We start from the raw sequence: 18,452 nt of genomic DNA on the forward strand, positions 1-18,452 counted from the left end.
TGCACCTTTGAACAACTACTCTGGTTGAAGCACGTAGAAATGATCATGTCAAAGTTGGAGTTTTATAGGCAATGAGAGAATCAGGATGAATAAGGGAGAGAGAACCGTGGACGGAGTACTAGAACAGGCAGCAAACATCTAGTCCATTAATATCTTGATTGTGAAGTATTTGAAATATGGACCTACATACCACAATTTCTATATTTTTGCAACTCAAGAAGATACCCGAAGCTGAAGTCATTTTGAAATCCAAATGAAGCTGACAAAACCCAGCACAGCTTTAGATTGTAGAACTCAATCATTGTGATTAGTGCATAAAAGAAATAAAGTTCTTATTACTATATATTTATCAAGTGGCTCGGACAAAAAGAAGTCATGTCATTCAAACAGCCAGTTGCAAGAGCTGAAAAATTACAACTTGACTCCAGAGAATTGCCATAATTATTATGTAGGTTCGAATTTATTAGTATAAAATAATATGTTAAACGAGAGTTTATTAATTCTCTATTTCTATATTCCTTACAATCTTTAGGCATATGTTGTCCTGGTCTTTGTCTCTATTTTCTGTCACATTCAATAGGGTGTTGGAACACTGAGGAAGGTTTGAGAACTTGTTTGGTGATGTGAAGAATGTTTCTGGCCAGATCAGTGCAAAAATGCTTGAAATTCACAGAAATACTGTGTCATGAAAGAAAGAGAGTCATCACACATAAATAAGATTTCAAATCCTAACATCTCCTTGCATTTTTTTACCCAAAAGGACAGAATTAGTAGACCCTAGTCAAGAGATCATCTTCCTAGTTGGTGAATACCTCCATTTCTAAGTAGACGGAGAAAGCAGATGTCTACACTCTACAGTCTTCGGATGCTTTGCTTTCGAAGAAGTGACATCTTCAAGGAGAGAAGGTGAGTAGAAATATTAGGCCTCTCTTTCCATACACAGCGTAACGATCCAAATCAGCGTCCAAGAATCCATTTGTAGGATTTTACGCTACATCAAGAAGTTCCTTGTGATGAATCCTAAACATGATCAGCCTGAAATGCGATTCCGGTAGCAGATTATTTGTGAGATAAATGGCATGGATCCTTGAAAAGTTCACAGCAAATGGGACTTTCAGTCCATTGATAGCAGCAAGTGATAAAAATTCTGTTGCTTCTGAAGTAAAATCGGTTTGTTCGGATATCAAGTCAGTCAGTTTACTCAGTTATTTGGTCAGTCCACGATGAGATTCCAAAGGGAGATCAATCAAATTTTGATCTACTTTTGTTTTTCATCAAACTGCTATGAAGGTTGTTAGTATCGTATATAGAGGTGTGCATAGTTCGGCTTTAACCGAATTAATCTAATTAATCAAAATTTTAATCAAAATATAATATAATTCAAATATAAAATAAATCATTTAATTTCATAACTTCTTAAAATTTTTAATATAATACTTTCATATTTGAATATTTTATTAAATAATTTTATTTAATTTATTTAAAATATAAATTTAAAATTTTAAAGTATAATTTAATTTAAATTATTTATTATTCAATTACTCAAAAAATTTAATCAATCCTATCAAATTTAATTTAATTTATTAATTTTTAAAATTTATAAATTTGATTCAATTAACGAATATAAAATAATATAATTCGATTAATTTAATTTTAAATAATTCATTTCGAAATTAACCGAATCAATCGAATAAACACCTTTAATCTTATACACCAAAATTTGTAGATTTACAAAGATAACCTTAATTTAATTTAAATTATTTATTATTCAATTACTCAAAAAATTTAATCAATCCTATCAAATTTAATTTAATTTATTAATTTTTAAAATTTATAAATTTGATTCAATTAACGAATATAAAATAATATAATTCGATTAATTTAATTTTAAATAATTCATTTCGAAATTAACCGAATCAATCGAATAAACACCTTTAATCTTATACACCAAAATTTGTAGATTTACAAAGATAACCTTGGTTACATTTATATAGATTGCTTAGCTACAACCCAATAAAGAATTCCCTAGAATCGATTAAAGTATCAATTATGCCTCAAAGCAGCAAATTATGAACAAACAACCCTTGCTCCAAGAAACCGAGATGGATAGCCTCTTATACAAAAGTTCTACATTTCAAATTTGCTTTACCATATTTACAGTTTCATTCTCTATCTCAGGACCCTGGAGGCATCGTGATATTCCCAACTCTTGAGCCTGTAAAAATTTCATTGGGATCTAATTCTGGCTAACTTGGATCCACTTTGTCTGACTTTTACTCTGCATAGTATGTTCTACACATCAAAGCCTTATAACGAATCACCGACCATACTCGGGTGCTCTCATGTATGACATATTTGCCTGAACCTAAGATGACTTCGTCGCTTAAGGATAAGCCTCCAGAAGAAACCTTGGCAACTCTGAGGTTTAAAAATAATGCCAGCAATTGATTGTTCTCAGCAATTAACCTTCTCTTCAAACCATCTGCAACACTTTAATGCATCCACTAGAATTTGCGGCAACTACCATGTCTGATTTCCCTCTCCAGCAAACACTTGATACAAACAGCCCATTGTCATCATCAGTCTCTTTCCCAGAAACAGGATCAATGGACCCAAATTTATGGGAAGTTATTGGCATAGGCAGAGATCTATAGAAAGCATAAACCTAGAACACAACATTTCCTTAAGTTAATGCTTTGCAGCCAAAAGAAATAGATGATGCATTTGCTCACTGAGTGACTTTAGATCCCCCATTTTCCCATGCCTCAAGAAAAAGGAAAAAAACCAAGCTTAAGTTAATACCTCATTCGTTTCTGAACCACAAGCTATATAACCATCAGCAGCCGACAATCCCACAAAATTCTGGAGAAGCAGGTGAAATTTCAAAACAAACACAAATGAAGACAAAATGGCTTGTCAGAGTCAAGATATAATAACAAAAAACTATTTTCCAGTAGACAAAATCCAACCTTCTCATTAGTATGTCCACGAAAGGTTAAGCTGCAAGCATTGGAGGACAGGCCACCACTACTGGTTTTATTGAGGTCCCAAAGTTTTAATGTGTTGTCAGTGGAAGCAGTAACTACAGTTTCAGAGTCCAGGAATTTCACATAGCTCACAGCTTTATCATGGCCACCTAAAACACACCATGGGGCTCTGGCATTCCGAAGATCATAGCAATATGTTTTGTAATCCGCAGATCCAAATGCCAGTAAATGAGTGGAGTGTGCGGAAAACTGAACGCAGCAGACATTTGCAAAGTTCCGGATGGTGCCTAAGCAGCTTTTCTACACTCAGAAAGAAGGGGAACAAAGGTTAATCCATAAGTTAGGCAAATTAGACTAGTTCCTTCAAGAGACCTTGAATGATAAAAGATCTTCATTACATTTATGCAGAAACAGTTACAATTCATTTCCCACCTTCACAACATGCATAAACACACACAAGGACAGTTTCTTGCAATCTTTATAGCTCCTCCCAGGCCTAAAGTTACACTCATCAAATTCTATGGCATTTAGCCTGGATTTGGGATCTACTGCTCCATTTGTACCGTGTTTGTTTCCTCTACCAAATTTGATTCATTTACAGAGACAAAAATGTTCATAAGGTGGTTACTATCTTGTGCCATGAGATCCATAAGAGACTGCAGAAAAACATACCTCATTAATGCCCCATAGTTTCACAGAACAATCATCACTGCCACTAGCTAATTTTGTTGGATACACCTGAGAAAAGTCAACAGACCAAGCTCTCTTTTCATGCTCAATGTAATGAGAGATAGCTTGACCAGTGCTTGCATCCCATAACTGTATCCCATCCAAGCAAATAGTCTCAATGTGCAATGCAGGAAATTTCATAACTATTAAAAGTAATTTTAACAGCATAAAGCTTAAGACATATAAGGAAATAACTGAACTGTTTTCAAAGCACATTAAAAAGAATCACAGTTATTCCAGGAACCAAGAGCTTCGCATTTGCAATTATATTATGCCATAAAGGAACCAATATACCATAAGCTATCTCCACAACATTATTTCAACAGATAAGACTTCTAGATCAAAACATTAATTCACTAGCAGTAACCCAGTATAGCATGGGGTTGAACACGGGAACTTCCAAGACCATCATGGACACAATAGCTTTTTAACATGGTTATAGACGGTATATCCATTCTCTGTAAAGTCTATAATTCAAAATTGTCTAATGAGTACTTTGGATTTGACTTAGTATTGAAAGTTAAACAAATTAAGATGATGGCAGCAGGCAAGCTATTATGATTTTCTATAAATTACTGTAGTAGAAACAGTTATAAGCCACTTCCTTGGATTCTAAATCCAGAATACCTTCATTCATCAAGTGCTAGAATTCTGGTTTTTATCCAACTATATTCTAATCAGGAAGATACCAATAACCACCTATCGGCTATGATCAACATAAAAGAAAGCAACTAGCTTCCAATTTGCTAAGAAGAAACAGAAAAAAAGGATCCAAATTTACTAGAAGTTCAACCAACTTAAAGCTTAAAGAGATTCAATGGAAGTGTCATAAGAACTAATAACAGGGATGAAATTTTGTGGTAAGAACAGGTAAGAAACAAGAAGCTCCTGTCGACTTGGACTCTAGTACATGCCCTGCAATTATACCAGAGATATGACAAAGTTGCCACACGCATTCAGCTCAACAAAATTCATAGAAAAGTGTTCTCAAACAAAAAAACTCCCTACAGTGCGAGATATACGAACCTTCACCAGACCATCATAGTCAGTTGAAGCCAGATAGTTCTTGATATAGTTGTTCCAGCAAACACAGCTAAGCTTTGATTTGTTCGACATCTCAATGACTGGAAAATGGATATCAACAGAGTCATTAAAGAATGCATGAAACTCGAATATCTTTATTTTCTTGGAGACCCCAGCAGCAGCAAAATAATCCTCATCACGGTCAAAACTCAAAGAACAGATTACATTTGTAGAGTCGTTGAACTCCCCACTTCTCAGTATCCCACGGATTTCAAACTTGTCATATCGAGCATACTTACACAAACCATCAAAGAAGGCTCCAACATTATCGGTAGGATTTGGTATTTCTTCATCATTTTGTGCCAAATGCCAGTGCTCACGATTTTTTAGTAAATCCTTATCTGGCCGTGTCATAGAATCAGTCTTGCGAAACTGGACTCTTGATCTCATGGAGAAATAAGCAGATTCAAGCTGATTGATATTTCTCATTAACCTCATTTTGTTGACACTGGAAAATGGGAAACTAGAATGCATCTTTGAAATTGGAGGTTCTTTACCAAGGTGCCTATCTTCCCTCCCATTAATGGGAAAATAAGTTAAAGGTTTTCTAGAACGGTGCCTTCTCTCAACCTCTTCAATGTCTGCTTCTAGGCATTGAATATCTTCCACTAAATTTGAGGCATGCTTCTTCTTTTGCTCTTCCAATAAACTAAGGAAATGCAATAATAGCTGTGATTCAGTATCATCTTGGTTAATGGATGATGATATTTCTTCTGCAAATACTTCCTGGAATCCATTAAATACTTCAGATTGTAAGATATCCCTGTTATACATCAAGATCATAAACTTAGAATCCTACATTGAATTATAAATGAACACCAGGGTCTGACCATTTACATATACATGCACAAAGGTAGCAAGTTTGCACTAACATAAGCATTAATACTCAAAACTTAGCCATCAGTCAAAAGAGCATGGAAAAGAACAAAGACAACTCACACTTAAAATTCAAAATTTCATCAACATAAAGCAGAAAATGGGCCTTACATGGTGCATTTTAACTGCTTCCACATTTTTGTTTCTATAGTTTGTTAATTTTCTATTTTTTTCTTTCCACCGACAATAGATGGAGTGTAATTCTCCAATTAGTTCATCATCTGACCTACTGATGCTCTTTGCTTTATATCCCATGATATCTTATAGATATTTCTTAACAAGTTATATAATTATCATAGTCTAATCACTAATGCAATTCAAATTGTAGCACACGCATTCACATTAGTTACTGTTTTTTTTTTCACATTCTCCATAACCAAATTCCAACATCAATTTTAAGATTCTAGAGCTTGACATTTAGCATTGATGAACAATTTGTACTACCTGGTTGTTGGGCGTAATGAAGGTTCTGGATGAAGTAGCTGAAGACAAAATCCAGCTTCCTTGAGATTTTCTGACAGAAAAGTTGGAGGAAAAATCCTATGACGTAGATCTAACATTGCTGCAGCACGTGCTCTCTCAGATTCAAAGTGACAAAGCAACTGAAAGAAACAATCAAACTGCTTCTCAGAATAAACACCATTTATCCAGTCTCTTCTATGCAGACCAAAAAATAGATAAGAGAACAAACATAAGATATTCAGCATATTGGTTTTTGTACCTCAAAAAGCAGCACACCCAAGCTGTAAATATTTGATAAAATTGTGCAAACACCTTCATTAAGTTCTTCTGGACTAGCATACCACTTCACTTCCAACTGCTCATTCACAGAGATTGACTGCTGCTGAGCTGAATTACACATATGAGGGCTGCCAGAATTGCTAGTTTCTGTATTTAGACAACGTTTACTAGATTCATTGTGAGAAAATTGGCAATTATTTATGTTTTCAATTTTGAGGGCAGCTCTAGAATGAACCAGAGGCCACCAAGTCAAGTTTGTGTTCTCATTGAGCTTCTGCTTTTTAGCACAAAGACGAACTGAGGAAATCATCCCCTGCTCCATTGGCCTTCTCCTAATCATAAAGTTCTCTGAAGGGGGGAAATCTTTATCCAAGACAGTATCTAGAAGTCCTTTTTGGACAACTGAACCAATATATTTAACCTGATTGGCTTGCATTAACTTGAAGAAAGATGGCCGCAAATCATGCAAGATAACTCCCTGAGAGTGGGAATAATCAACCTGATCCACAATTTGTCGGAATATATACAAGCACTCAACATTGTTTACTTTATGAAACTGAGATTTCAGCCATTTTCTCAAGTTCATCCCATCATGATCACACTCAACAGCTCTAGGCCCTAAAATCCCATAGGAAGAAGTCACACCAGTTCTGCTACCCAAGATCAGTGAATTATTAAAAGCCACCACAGGGCTTCCAGCAGCCTTCAATGGAGGATTAGGAGCCACCATAGTTCCCTCAGTAGAGTTTCCGTTATTCTGACGTCTAGGCTCAACTCTAGTGGCATCATTAGATGGACCTCTACATATAATTCCCTTACCTTTCAATGTAGTTTTAACAAAAAATTCAGAAAATCCTGATTTTGATAGAATCTTTGTCCTGATACATCCATGAGATGGGCGACTGCCTGAAACCTCATTATTGTCACCACTCATCAATTGTTCTGTTGCTTCATACTGCCCATCACTCAAAGGTTTGTGACCCGAAAACTCGGAAAAAGATGCATGCCCTACATCCTGCGACATACTTGGCATTACCTGACTGTTCTCCCTGTTGCCACATGAACCCCCACTTCCTGATCCACCTACCAACTGATAAAAATGTTGCCAATGGTTCTGCCTCACCTGAATTCTTTCTCTATTATTTGATGTACCAACCATGGGTAAGTTAGAACCATTGTAATTTCTCACTATTAACTCTTCAACCATGTCATTTGCATCATCAATAATGTGAGGGCCCGTACACCCATTTTCCAATGCATTCTTACCTTCCAACACATCTCCAAGAACATGGAATGAGTTCTCAAGAGCATTAACCCCACCCAGTATCACCATTTCTTGGGACTCCAATATGTTGCAGCAGTCAGGTTTCACCAAATACTCAACCTCTTTGCCCTGGAGGTGAGCCCCCTCAGTGGCATCTATTGGAGCTACTTCGTCAGCTAGTCCTTCATCCATACTATAGGCACAAACTTCATTCAGTGATATGATATTCTTTCACCGCATATTGAATTCCTAGTCAGAAACCATTATAATATAACCACTCTTGTAACTGTTATCATCAATCCAACAAATAGGAGGGCAGTGCCAATTGCATATCCATATGGTTTAAAAATGCCCAAGTGGGCTTATAATATGATTTAAAATGCCCAAATGGGCTTATAAAAGATAAGCAATTCCTCAGTTTTCTTGAAACGCAGGTCACCAAACAATACGAAATACACATATTTTGCAATTAACTTGTCATTTCTTAAAAACGTGAACCAAAATGTCTGAGCATTCCTAAAAACAAAGGCCAGATATAATTGAATCATCCAATTCGTGAAATTCTGAAACCTAAGGCAACAGAAACAGCCCATAACTTCCAATAAAGCAAAGCTACGACCTCCATATTTTTTCTAATTAACTTTTCAGACCAATATCCCAATTTCTAATAAACCTATAACGCTTCGTTTAGTAGCTACATAAAATGCAGAAAATGAAATTAAAATTTCAAAGTTTTTATTATTTCCTTATTCTCAAACAGCTCCAAAACCACCGACTAAATTACCTATGGATCATATCATCACTTCTTTTATTCTTTCTCCTCCATTTTCACGCCAACCAAACAAAAAACAAAACCGAAATGCAATAAAAGAAAAATCAATAATAAAAAAAGAAAAGAACATACCGCGTCAGAACTGAAAACTCGGACCAAGTGCAAGCTCACAATCCACGAAGTAGAAACGAGAAAGGGTAAAACTGGAAATAAAAAAAACAATAATCGTGAAAACCCTGGACTATAATCCTCGAAGAAATGAAGGTGAAATTAACAAAAAAATAGTGGATAAATGAAGTGCATCCCTGATATGGAAAAGAAATATCTTCAGCTGGAGAAGCAAAATTTTATTAAGTTTTTTTTTTTTTAATTTTCTCTGCGGAAAAATGGCAGTAATAGTTGTAATATTAATAAAATAATAATTCAAGATTTTTTTTTTGTCAGTTATTTCGTCTGTCAATTTAAACACCTTTCGGTATTGAGAGCCAAAAAACAGAACAGATCTAATGACGCTTTGGAAACGTGGAAAAAATGGCAGCCATAAAAATTTCCGTACATTAAATTATTTTATTAATTGATATTCGTAATAATTCTACTAAAAGAGTGCCGTGTTTTGGGGTATTTACAGCAACGCCATTGTCAGCGGTTGCTCTCAAATCGGCGTTTGATTCTGATGATTTAAGGCAGATTTTTTTTTTTTTTGAGAAATTTAAAGCAGAATTAAAGTAGAAAACAAAGTGGGGTCTTATCACACTAATTAATTAATTATTTAATTAATTAAGATTAATGTGATTATTTCTAAATAAGTACATAACTGTAAACTTAATTAATAATTTAATATTATTTTTATTATTATATAATTATTACTATTTCTTTAAAGATAATAATAATTGTATTAACGTCGATGGCATTTGTCGTTTTTTCAAGTGACATTACATTATTTTTAATATAGGTGAAAATAAAAAAAAAAGAAGCACTTTCATTGCAGCATTAATGATTTCCGAAAAAAAAAAGGGAAGCACGTTTGCTGGCGGTGCTGCCAGCAGAAGCAAAAGGCAAAGGGTGGCGATGGACAGCCCACGTCGGTCCAACATGGAGTGATGTATGGAAAAAAAAGAGCAGGTGATCATGTGGCAACACGTGGCCCGACATGGCACCGGAGCGGCGTCCATAGTACCGTTCTATCAATTTGATCAAGCCGCGTAGTGGGTTCAGTACATTGCAAGTTCTATGGTCATTTTCAATCTCTATAGTACCGTAAAAATAATAGATATGATTATTTATAAATTTGTATTATATAAAATATTAAAAATTTTATATTTATATTATTTTTATATAAAAATTATATATTATAATTTATATTGATATAAAAATATAAAATATTTTATTTTATTTAAATATAATTAATATATTATAATTTATATTAATATAAAATTTTAATTTTTAATTTTTAATTTTATTATATTTAAATATAATTATTATTAAAATTTTAAATTATGTTATTTTTATTTAATATTATATTTTAATTTATAAAATCTAAGAAATTAAATGCTTTTGAGCTTTAATGCATCAAAGGAATTGAAAAAAAAAAAAGCTGCATTTAAACCATAAATAAAATAAATTGATTAAATTTTCCTCCTGTTGCAACAGCCACTACTACTTGGCTGATTTATGCCCCTTCTCAGCAATAGGCTGGTTCAAATAGCTTTCATATTCTTCTCTGGTGGAGGTTTCAACTTCCAATGGATGAGTTACACATCAAAGGTATCTTCCATCCTCAACCCCTCATGGAAAGGGCATCTGATCTTATGTCTCATCAAATATTATTCCATCCCATGATGTCAGCAATCACTAAAAAGCTTTAACAAACTACACAAAGCATTTGTACATCACATATATACAAGCTAAAGCAAGATCCATGAAGGAATAATTTTTAATGTCTACATGTTAAGCATCTGAAAGATTTTGCAAGATTCAAAGCATCATGTCAATACTGTCATACTCCCTCCATCTTTTTCTTGTGTCTTACGATTGATGGGACTAACTACCCACCTCCTCTTGTCCTAGTTGAGAGGACAGAATCTAGGAGGGGAAATGTGAAGGGTAACTCTTATGCACAAAACTACAAAGACCTGCTTAATTTCACACTGAAGATATGTAAAAGGTAAGGCATGTAGATATACCAGCAGAATAGCAGCTACAACACAATGCTGCTTGTCTTCTAATGCATATGATTATCTACAGTAAGACCTGATGAAAAGGTTTAAGACTTGTTTATTTACAGAAGGAGCTGCCTCTGCCATCACCGTATCAGTAACAACTTCTGGTAAGAATAATATCGGTTCGTTCAGTAACAACTTAACGCGGAAGCCATTTTCTTTTCAATGCAGAAAAGCATTATACTTGATTCATGTTAGATATAAAGCAGAGTACAAAGGTTACAAATCAACATTTGGTTCTTCAAACATAATGTTAGAAAAACTCAGACAACTGTCTCTCCATTTCCCGTTTCTCTTTCTCTCTCTTCTCTAAACAACCCCACTCCACTTCTCTCTTTTCCGTTGCAATCTCGTGCCTGTGACTAGTTTTATGAGAACCCATCTTTCTTTCAAGATATCAATTGAAACCATCTCATCTTCCCTTTTACTATCAATGAACAAAAAGACGAAAAGGCAGGGATATTAAAAAAAGCTTCATGAAAGATAAATCGTCCATTTTTTTTAAATATGATAGTTGGGGAACTGTTTAATTTTTTGGGCTTATTATCTTAAATAGCCTTTTAATTATTGATTTTTTTTAACGATGATACTTAAATTAAAAACTCTTTTAAATTGACACCTAAAATTACTTAAATCCGTAAGCTTTAATACCGTTTAATACTATTAAAATTAAAGAGCATATCACCCATAAATAATTATATTACAATTATTTTTTTTATTGATTTAATGATTAAGAGATGAGTTAAAAGTTACGTAGACGTGAGTTCAATTCCATCATTTCTCTTTTTTTTTTATAAAAACATTAGCTCTCATTTACAACAAAAAAAAAATTATATTTTAAAATTATATAAGATCTATCAAAATATTGACCGTCAAAATAAAACTTAAAATACAATAATCATTTTATGAACTCAGCCTGAAACAAAAGTTCAAAAAAATTTTAGAGAAGAGTAGAATTCCGCTTAGTCTTTGAAATTCAAACATTCTCATAAAAAAATTAATTATATAATACACACACATACACTTATATGTTAGACTTCTTTTATCTTAAATTTTTTGATATTATTGATTTTTACAGAATTAAAAATTTTTATTTTAATATATTTAATACTAAATTTAATTTTTTTATAAAAATTAAAATTTCATGATTTTTAATATAAAAAAAGTAAACAAAATCTTAAAATATATAAAAAGTTTTAGATATTTAAAAAGGGAAAATATAATTTTAGGATATTTCAAAAAAGATAGATAAAGAAAATAAATAAGAAGGATTATATACTTTAAGTCAAGTAGAATAAAACATTTTTATTTGACTAAAGTATTATTATGTTATATATGATTGGTAGAGTTTATAAAATTAACAAGACAATATTATTTAGGAATGGGAAATATTTTGAGAGAATTAAAAATTGATTTAAAATTGTAGTGTTCGATTCAGTTTAAATTAATTTTTTATTTGATTCGGATTAAATTTAAATATTTAATAGATATATTAAATTCAAATCATATTTCATATCGAGAAGTAAAAAAAATTAAAATTTAAAAATCGATTAACTAAGCGAAATCGGTATATTTGGTTATAATTAAATTGAATTATATAAAAATTCGATTCAAATTCATGTAAGATTTTAAAAGTTCATAATTTTAGGTATTATTCAAAAATCAAACCGGATTCAATCTTATCCGAATTGTTATCACCTCTAATATTATTATAATTATATTTTTATCATATTAAATTTATTATTATTTTAAAATATTATAATTATTTAATTTCACATGTGAAATTAAAAAAAAATCATGATAAAGTATCAAACAGATAAAATAATTATTTATTATAATGAGTTTTAAAATGCCACGTTTAGGCACGGCCGAATATTCAACATGTGTAAACTTTTATTATTCAAAGTATTTTGAAAACAACAATATCAATATTAAAAAATATAAATCTATACAAATAATTAAATCTGTCAACTACTTATAATTTATATAGACACATCAATTTTGTCTTGAAAATTATTCAAGAGGTACTTTGGGGGCTAATACTTATTAAAAGTTGGCAACTCAAACTTTTTTCTTTGATTTTAGTTTTATTTTTTGTTATTTATTGACTTTCTTATTTATTTGTTTATTTTTATTTACATAAATATTTAAATTCTTATATTAAGATCGTATTTTAATTTTTTGAAAATATAAAAAAAACAAAAATATGATTAGCAAATAAATTTATAGTTTTTTATAATTATTTTCATTTATTTATACCGTGTAAATTTTATAAAATTAAAAAAATATAAAAATTATTCCAATGATAAAATTAAAACAAAATTATTACCAAAAGAGTTGGAAAGATTTTGGAAATACTTTGAAAAAAAAATAATAAAAATTTATAGTTATTTTTAATAAATTATCTAGTAAAAATAAAATTTGGTAAAATCTAAATAAAAATTTTCATAAAATATTAAATTAACCTGACAATGAAACATTTTAAAGGAATAAATAGATTTTTTAATACTTTTGAGATGAGATCATTTTTTAAAAAATTTATTATAATATTGGGGAAAACTTAAAATTGTTTTAGTATTTTAACTAATGAAATATAATTAAAAATAAAATACCCTTTAGCTATGATCTTTAATTATAATGAAATAAAGAATTAAAAAAATATAAAAATAAAAATAAAATTAAGCTATTTTTTATGTTTTAAATATTTCTATAAAAATTTATATTTTACAATAAATTAAAAAAATCATATATATGATCCAATGACTGATAAAAAATAATGTTCATAACGTAGCATAAAAAATTAACAAAAAAATATAATTACTATATATGAATTTTAATTTTTTTATCAAAATATAAAAAATATTATGTAATATAACAGGAAAAATTAATAAAAATTTGTTTTTCTTCTCTTTGATGTTTAATATCTAAACTTTTATATACGTTTAATATATTTTTATTATACTTCTGCTAAGAACCACTGCTTCTATCTAGTAAATAAAATAAAATAAAAAACCTTAACTGAATTAATAATTCGGGTTAAGGTTAGCTGTTAGTATCCAATTCTTAATGTCCAAACCCAAATATGAAAACTCCATAAGATACTTACAACGGCGTCGCTTTTGACATCGGTTGGAAAATAGGAAAACCTATCGGCTATTGGGGCTTTGGGCAAGAATTTATAAAAGCAACGGAAATCCCTAATCCAGCCTAGTTTTCTGGAGATTTTTGTTTGTCTTCTTTTTCTTCAACCAGAAAACCCCGTTCCCCCAAATTGTTTACGTCTCGTTAGTTTCACTCGTTCGCTTTGAATCGAAAATCATCAATTAGTCATGGCATCCAGAGATGCGGATCCTTCACTCGGATACTTGACCCGTAAAGATACAGAGGTCAAGCTACCCCGCGCTACCCGAGTCAAAAACAAGACTCCGGCTCCTATCCAGATTACAGCCGAACAAATACTCCGAGAGGCTCGAGAACGACAAGAGGCGGAAATCCGACCGCCTAAGCAGAAGATAACCGACACTACAGAACTCGCCGACTATCGCCTCCGCAAACGCAAGGAATTCGAAGACCTAATCCGCCGTGTACGGTGGAATGTTAGCGTCTGGATCAAGTATGCCCAATGGGAAGAGTCCCAAAAGGACTTCAATCGAGCGCGGAGCGTATGGGAGCGCGCTCTGGAAGTCGATTACCGGAACCACACTTTATGGCTCAAATACGCGGAAGTGGAGATGAAGAACAAGTTCATCAACCACGCAAGGAATGTTTGGGACCGTGCCGTCACGCTCCTCCCTCGCGTGGACCAGCTTTGGTACAAGTACATCCACATGGAAGAGATGTTAGGAAACGTCGCTGGAGCCCGCCAGATTTTCGAACGCTGGATGTCGTGGATGCCGGACCAACAGGGCTGGCTTTCCTACATTAAGTTCGAGCTTCGTTACAACGAAGTCGATCGTGCGCGTGCAATTTACGAACGGTTCGTTCAGTGCCATCCCAAAGTCGGTGCTTGGATTAAATTTGCCAAATTTGAGATGAAGAACGGGGAGATTGTACGAGCAAGGAATGTGTACGAACGTGCGGTAGAGAAGCTGGCGGATGAAGAAGATGCGGAGCAGTTATTCGTTGCCTTTGCTGAGTTTGAGGAACGATGTAAGGAAACAGAACGAGCTCGTTGTATTTACAAGTTTGCTCTCGATCATATTCCAAAAGGGAGGGCCGAGGATTTGTACAGAAAGTTTGTGGCTTTTGAGAAGCAATATGGAGATAAGGAAGGGATTGAGGATGCCATTGTAGGGAAGAGGAGGTTTCAATATGAGGATGAAGTGAGGAAGAATCCCTTGAATTATAATGCTTGGTTCGATTATATAAGGTTGGAAGAGAGTGTGGGCAGTAAGGAGAGGATTAGGGAGGTTTATGAGAGGGCTATTGCTAATGTTCCCCCGGCCGAGGAGAAGCGGTATTGGCAGAGATATATTTACTTGTGGTGAGTTTTTGTGTGCCAAATGGTGGTATGTTTATAATTTTTTTGTTATGAACCGTGTAACTGACTTATGAATTCCTTGTACATTAGGATTAATTATGCTTTGTATGAGGAGCTTGATGCTGGAGATATAGATCGGACTAGAGATGTGTATAGGTATGCTTATGTTTTCCTGGAATTGGTTTATGGTTCTGTTGATTGCTATTGTTGCTAAATTGCAAGTGAAATCATCGCTTTACTCATAAATCATGCCAACTAAACTCTGCAAGCAATTTGCCAACTATTAGAATGTTTGAATATATTGGTTTCTCGTCATACATGTTCGCTTAAATCATTGCCTTTCTGGTGAAATCTTAGCTATGCCTAGGAGGCATGCTGATGAAAAAGAAAGTAAAATCTCAGATTTAACCTTCTACTAACTACGGAGGAACTTACTTAAGATTGATTGCATTGTTTTGATTACTCCTTTTTTCTCATTCACTGTTCTGTTTCTTTGTTGCATCAGCATCTTCAGTCTTTCTATGGTTCTTTATTTTATTTCCTTTCCTTGCATAGATTCCTCTCTTCTGGTTTATTTATAATAGCTCTTTATATCCAAGGCATTATGAGAAAATGCATTTTTTAAAAGGGAAATAGAACATTTCAGAATGCTCATTGTTTATCTTTCTCGTGAGTTTAATCTATTTTTTTGTGATTGATGAATTTGCCGGCCTTATAATAGCCAGTGCCTAGTATGTAATGGATATTATTAATAATTTATAACACATATACAATTTTATTTTGATTGTTTTCTCCCTTCTCATCCTCATGCATAGATAGGATGCACTCTAAAGAATTACTCCTCATGCTTTGTTTTTTTCCACCATTCAGATGTGTGGTTATAATAGATTTTGAACAGTTCCCATTCATTTAAAATTTCCAGGGAGTGCCTTAAACTTATTCCCCATGAGAAGTTTTCTTTTGCAAAGATATGGCTTCTTGCTGCGCAGTTTGAGATAAGACAACTCAATCTCAAAGGTGCTCGACAAATTTTGGGAAATGCTATTGGAAAGGCACCTAAGGATAAGGTAGGTTCCAACCTGATGCTGAAAGTTTTATATAATTTGACTACATTAACATGAACTTTTCTCATTATGTTGTTTTCTTAACATTCAGATCTTTAAGAAGTACATTGAGATTGAGCTACAACTTGGTAATATTGACCGTTGCCAAAAATTGTATGAGAAATATCTAGAGTGGGCACCAGAGAACTGCTATGCATGGAGTAAATATGCTGAGTTAGAAAGATCATTGTCTGAAACAGAGAGGGCGAGAGCTATTTTTGAGCTCGCCATTACACAACCGGCTTTGGACATGCCAGAGTTGCTCTGGAAGGTATTGCCCTATGAACAACTGTTTTATGCTGTTCGACTTTATGTTTACAGTTGTGCCTTTTTTATAATCAAGGCAGAAACAATTAAAACAAGTGCTGGAAGAGAGGAGCAATTACTTAATTATCATTTCTGTATGTCATGCTTGATAATTATGTCTTATGCTTCATCCATGATGTTTAATAAGTTTTCTCATCTCATGATTAAGGTTTTCTAATGGCATGACTATTGATTTTTTTTCGTGGAACTTCACTTTAAAAACAGTTGCATGTTTGCTAGGAGATATATACATGGTACAAAATTTTGGACCAGTATGGGGTCTTTAAGAGTGATTTCTCCATATTTTTTTTCCTTTTTTTCCTTCTTGACTGATAGCTGTTGGTTTTTGAAGAACATCATATGTAATGACATTAGAGCAAATGGTGGTAATACTTCTCCTTCGTTGGTGACAGGCTTATATAGATTTTGAAATATCTGAAGGTGAATATCAACGAACCAGAGGATTGTATGAGAGACTTTTGGATCGAACAAAGCACTTGAAGGTGTGGATTAGTTATGCGAAGTTTGAAGCATCTGCGGTTGAGGAGAATGATGGGGGTTCAAACTTGCCACAAGATGGAATCCAGGAAAATCATCATGAAGAAAAGAAGAAATGCATTCAGCATGCTAGAAGTGAGTTTAGACTTGTCCAAAATTTACTGCCTTTTTTACATCTACTTTCATCATTTATTAGTAGAATAAATTCTTACCTTTTACTTTTTTTACCAGGAGTCTTTGAGCGAGCTATTAACTATTACAGAACATCAGCACCAGAGTTGAAAGAAGAACGTGCTATGCTTCTGGAAGAGTGGCTTAACATGGAAAGCAGTTTTGGTGAGTTTGGCAACATTAGTCTAGTCCAGTCTAAGTTGCCAAAGAAACTCAAAAAGAGGAAGCAAATTACAAGTGAAGATGGTGGTGTTGTCGGGTATGTAACTCAGCCTTTTAATTTACTTCTGTCAGTTGCTTGGATCCATCATGTTACTGTCTTGCACTCTTGCGGCATCTTTGGTTGTTCTTTTGAATCAAGCAATTAGGAGCTGTGGGGCTAAAGCCACTGGCCACGCAAGTCAACATAGTTTCTCTATATTCCATAGCCCCCGAAATTGCGGGGCTCTTTTTCTTAGTTGTTCCTTAGTCCCCATAAAGGTGTTTTGTCTGCTACCATAAAGGGTCTGTTTGTTTGTGTGCAGTATTGTCCAGTTTAGTTTCCACATCTTTATTGGTTATTTTCTTTTTTGATTTCACAATTTTGAAGACCATGTGTCAAACTCTTGCCAAAAAAGAAAAGAGACTGTTTGTCAAACCCCATTTAAACAAAAGTAGTCTTCAATGAACAGATGCATTTATAGCATTGGCATATTAACCTGTGTTTCCCTTGGATACTAAATGTTGAATTATTCGGTTTGGCAGGTACGAGGAATTCATTGATTATGTATTCCCAGAAGAAAACCAGGCAACGAATCTCAAGATTTTAGAAGCTGCATATAAATGGAAAAAACAGAAGATTTCTTCTGATGAGGAGTAGGAGGATATCAGCATTGTAACTTTTTTTGTACTTTCAAATGTAAATACAAGCATGCCTGCTTAGCTGCGTAATTCTATATATATGGATTTTGTTGTGCAGTGTCTGTGTTTTGGAAAACAAGCTTTTTAAGGGAAGAAATCTCTGGAGCCTGTTATAGGACAAGCATTATATTATGTGAAAAGAGTTAGCATTGTTTAAGAAATTCCTTGTATGGTTAGCAGATTCTTGTTACTTTGAAACGAGTGTTTATTTACCCGGTGGATAGTTTCCTTTGACAATCCCTAGATTGTTATTGTTTTGTAGGCAAATGAAGTCGGATCTCTTCAGTCTGGTCCAGGAGTCTCGAAATGTAACTCAAGAACTA

The 18,452-nt window shown here is 33.3% G+C and overlaps 2 protein-coding genes across 5 annotated transcripts; one reads left to right on the top strand and one right to left on the bottom strand.

The window, feature by feature from the left end:
- Positions 1-1,920: 1,920 nt before the first annotated feature.
- Positions 1,921-8,830, bottom strand: LOC111307232 (protein SPA1-RELATED 2-like). Of its 4 annotated transcripts, XR_016345041.1 has the most exons (9): positions 8,585-8,830; positions 6,397-7,929; positions 6,120-6,277; positions 4,743-5,562; positions 3,660-3,806; positions 3,420-3,564; positions 2,970-3,287; positions 2,803-2,862; positions 1,921-2,665 (listed from the first exon to the last, which is right to left on the bottom strand). XR_016345041.1 is itself a non-coding variant. In XM_089765536.1 (8 exons), the coding sequence occupies exons 2-8, from the start codon at positions 7,870-7,872 to the stop codon at positions 2,474-2,476; spliced, it is 3,171 nt and encodes a 1,056-aa protein (XP_089621662.1). In that variant the 5' UTR covers position 7,873; positions 8,585-8,830; the 3' UTR covers positions 1,921-2,473. The 4 variants fall into 4 exon arrangements, 3 of the variants coding, with proteins under 3 accessions (XP_089621662.1, XP_022760986.2, XP_089621663.1); XM_089765536.1 differs by lacking the exon at positions 3,420-3,564 and having other exon boundaries at positions 6,397-7,873; XM_022905251.2 differs by lacking the exon at positions 3,420-3,564.
- Positions 8,831-13,880: 5,050 nt separating this feature from the next.
- On the top strand, positions 13,881-18,290 carry LOC111307265 (uncharacterized). Its single transcript, XM_022905287.2, has 7 exons — positions 13,881-15,154; positions 15,242-15,307; positions 16,074-16,218; positions 16,307-16,525; positions 16,974-17,193; positions 17,290-17,488; positions 17,974-18,290. Exons 1-7 carry the CDS (start codon positions 14,001-14,003, stop codon positions 18,086-18,088), a joined length of 2,118 nt encoding a protein of 705 aa, XP_022761022.2. The 5' UTR covers positions 13,881-14,000; the 3' UTR covers positions 18,089-18,290.
- Positions 18,291-18,452: the final 162 nt, after the last annotated feature.

The sequence above is a fragment of the Durio zibethinus genome, chromosome 9, assembly GCF_047325235.1.
Source record: "Durio zibethinus cultivar Kanyao isolate XHJ-2024 chromosome 9, ASM4732523v1, whole genome shotgun sequence".
NCBI classification, from domain to species: domain Eukaryota; kingdom Viridiplantae; phylum Streptophyta; class Magnoliopsida; order Malvales; family Malvaceae; genus Durio; species Durio zibethinus.

Coding starts and splice junctions, on each gene's coding strand:
- LOC111307265 (XM_022905287.2), top strand. CDS start 14,001: ATGGCATCCAGAGATGCGGATCCTTCACTCGGATACTTGACCCGTAAA. Junction 15,155..15,241: donor CAGAGATATATTTACTTGTG/GTGAGTTTTTGT, acceptor CTTGTACATTAG/GATTAATTATGCTTTGTATG. Junction 17,194..17,289: donor ATGCATTCAGCATGCTAGAA/GTGAGTTTAGAC, acceptor TTTTTTTACCAG/GAGTCTTTGAGCGAGCTATT.
- LOC111307232 (XM_089765536.1), bottom strand. CDS start 7,872: ATGGATGAAGGACTAGCTGACGAAGTAGCTCCAATAGATGCCACTGAG. Junction 3,288..3,659: donor AACTATGGGGCATTAATGAG/GTATGTTTTTCT, acceptor TTCTGAGTGTAG/AAAAGCTGCTTAGGCACCAT. Junction 2,863..2,969: donor GTGGACATACTAATGAGAAG/GTTGGATTTTGT, acceptor CTGCTTCTCCAG/AATTTTGTGGGATTGTCGGC.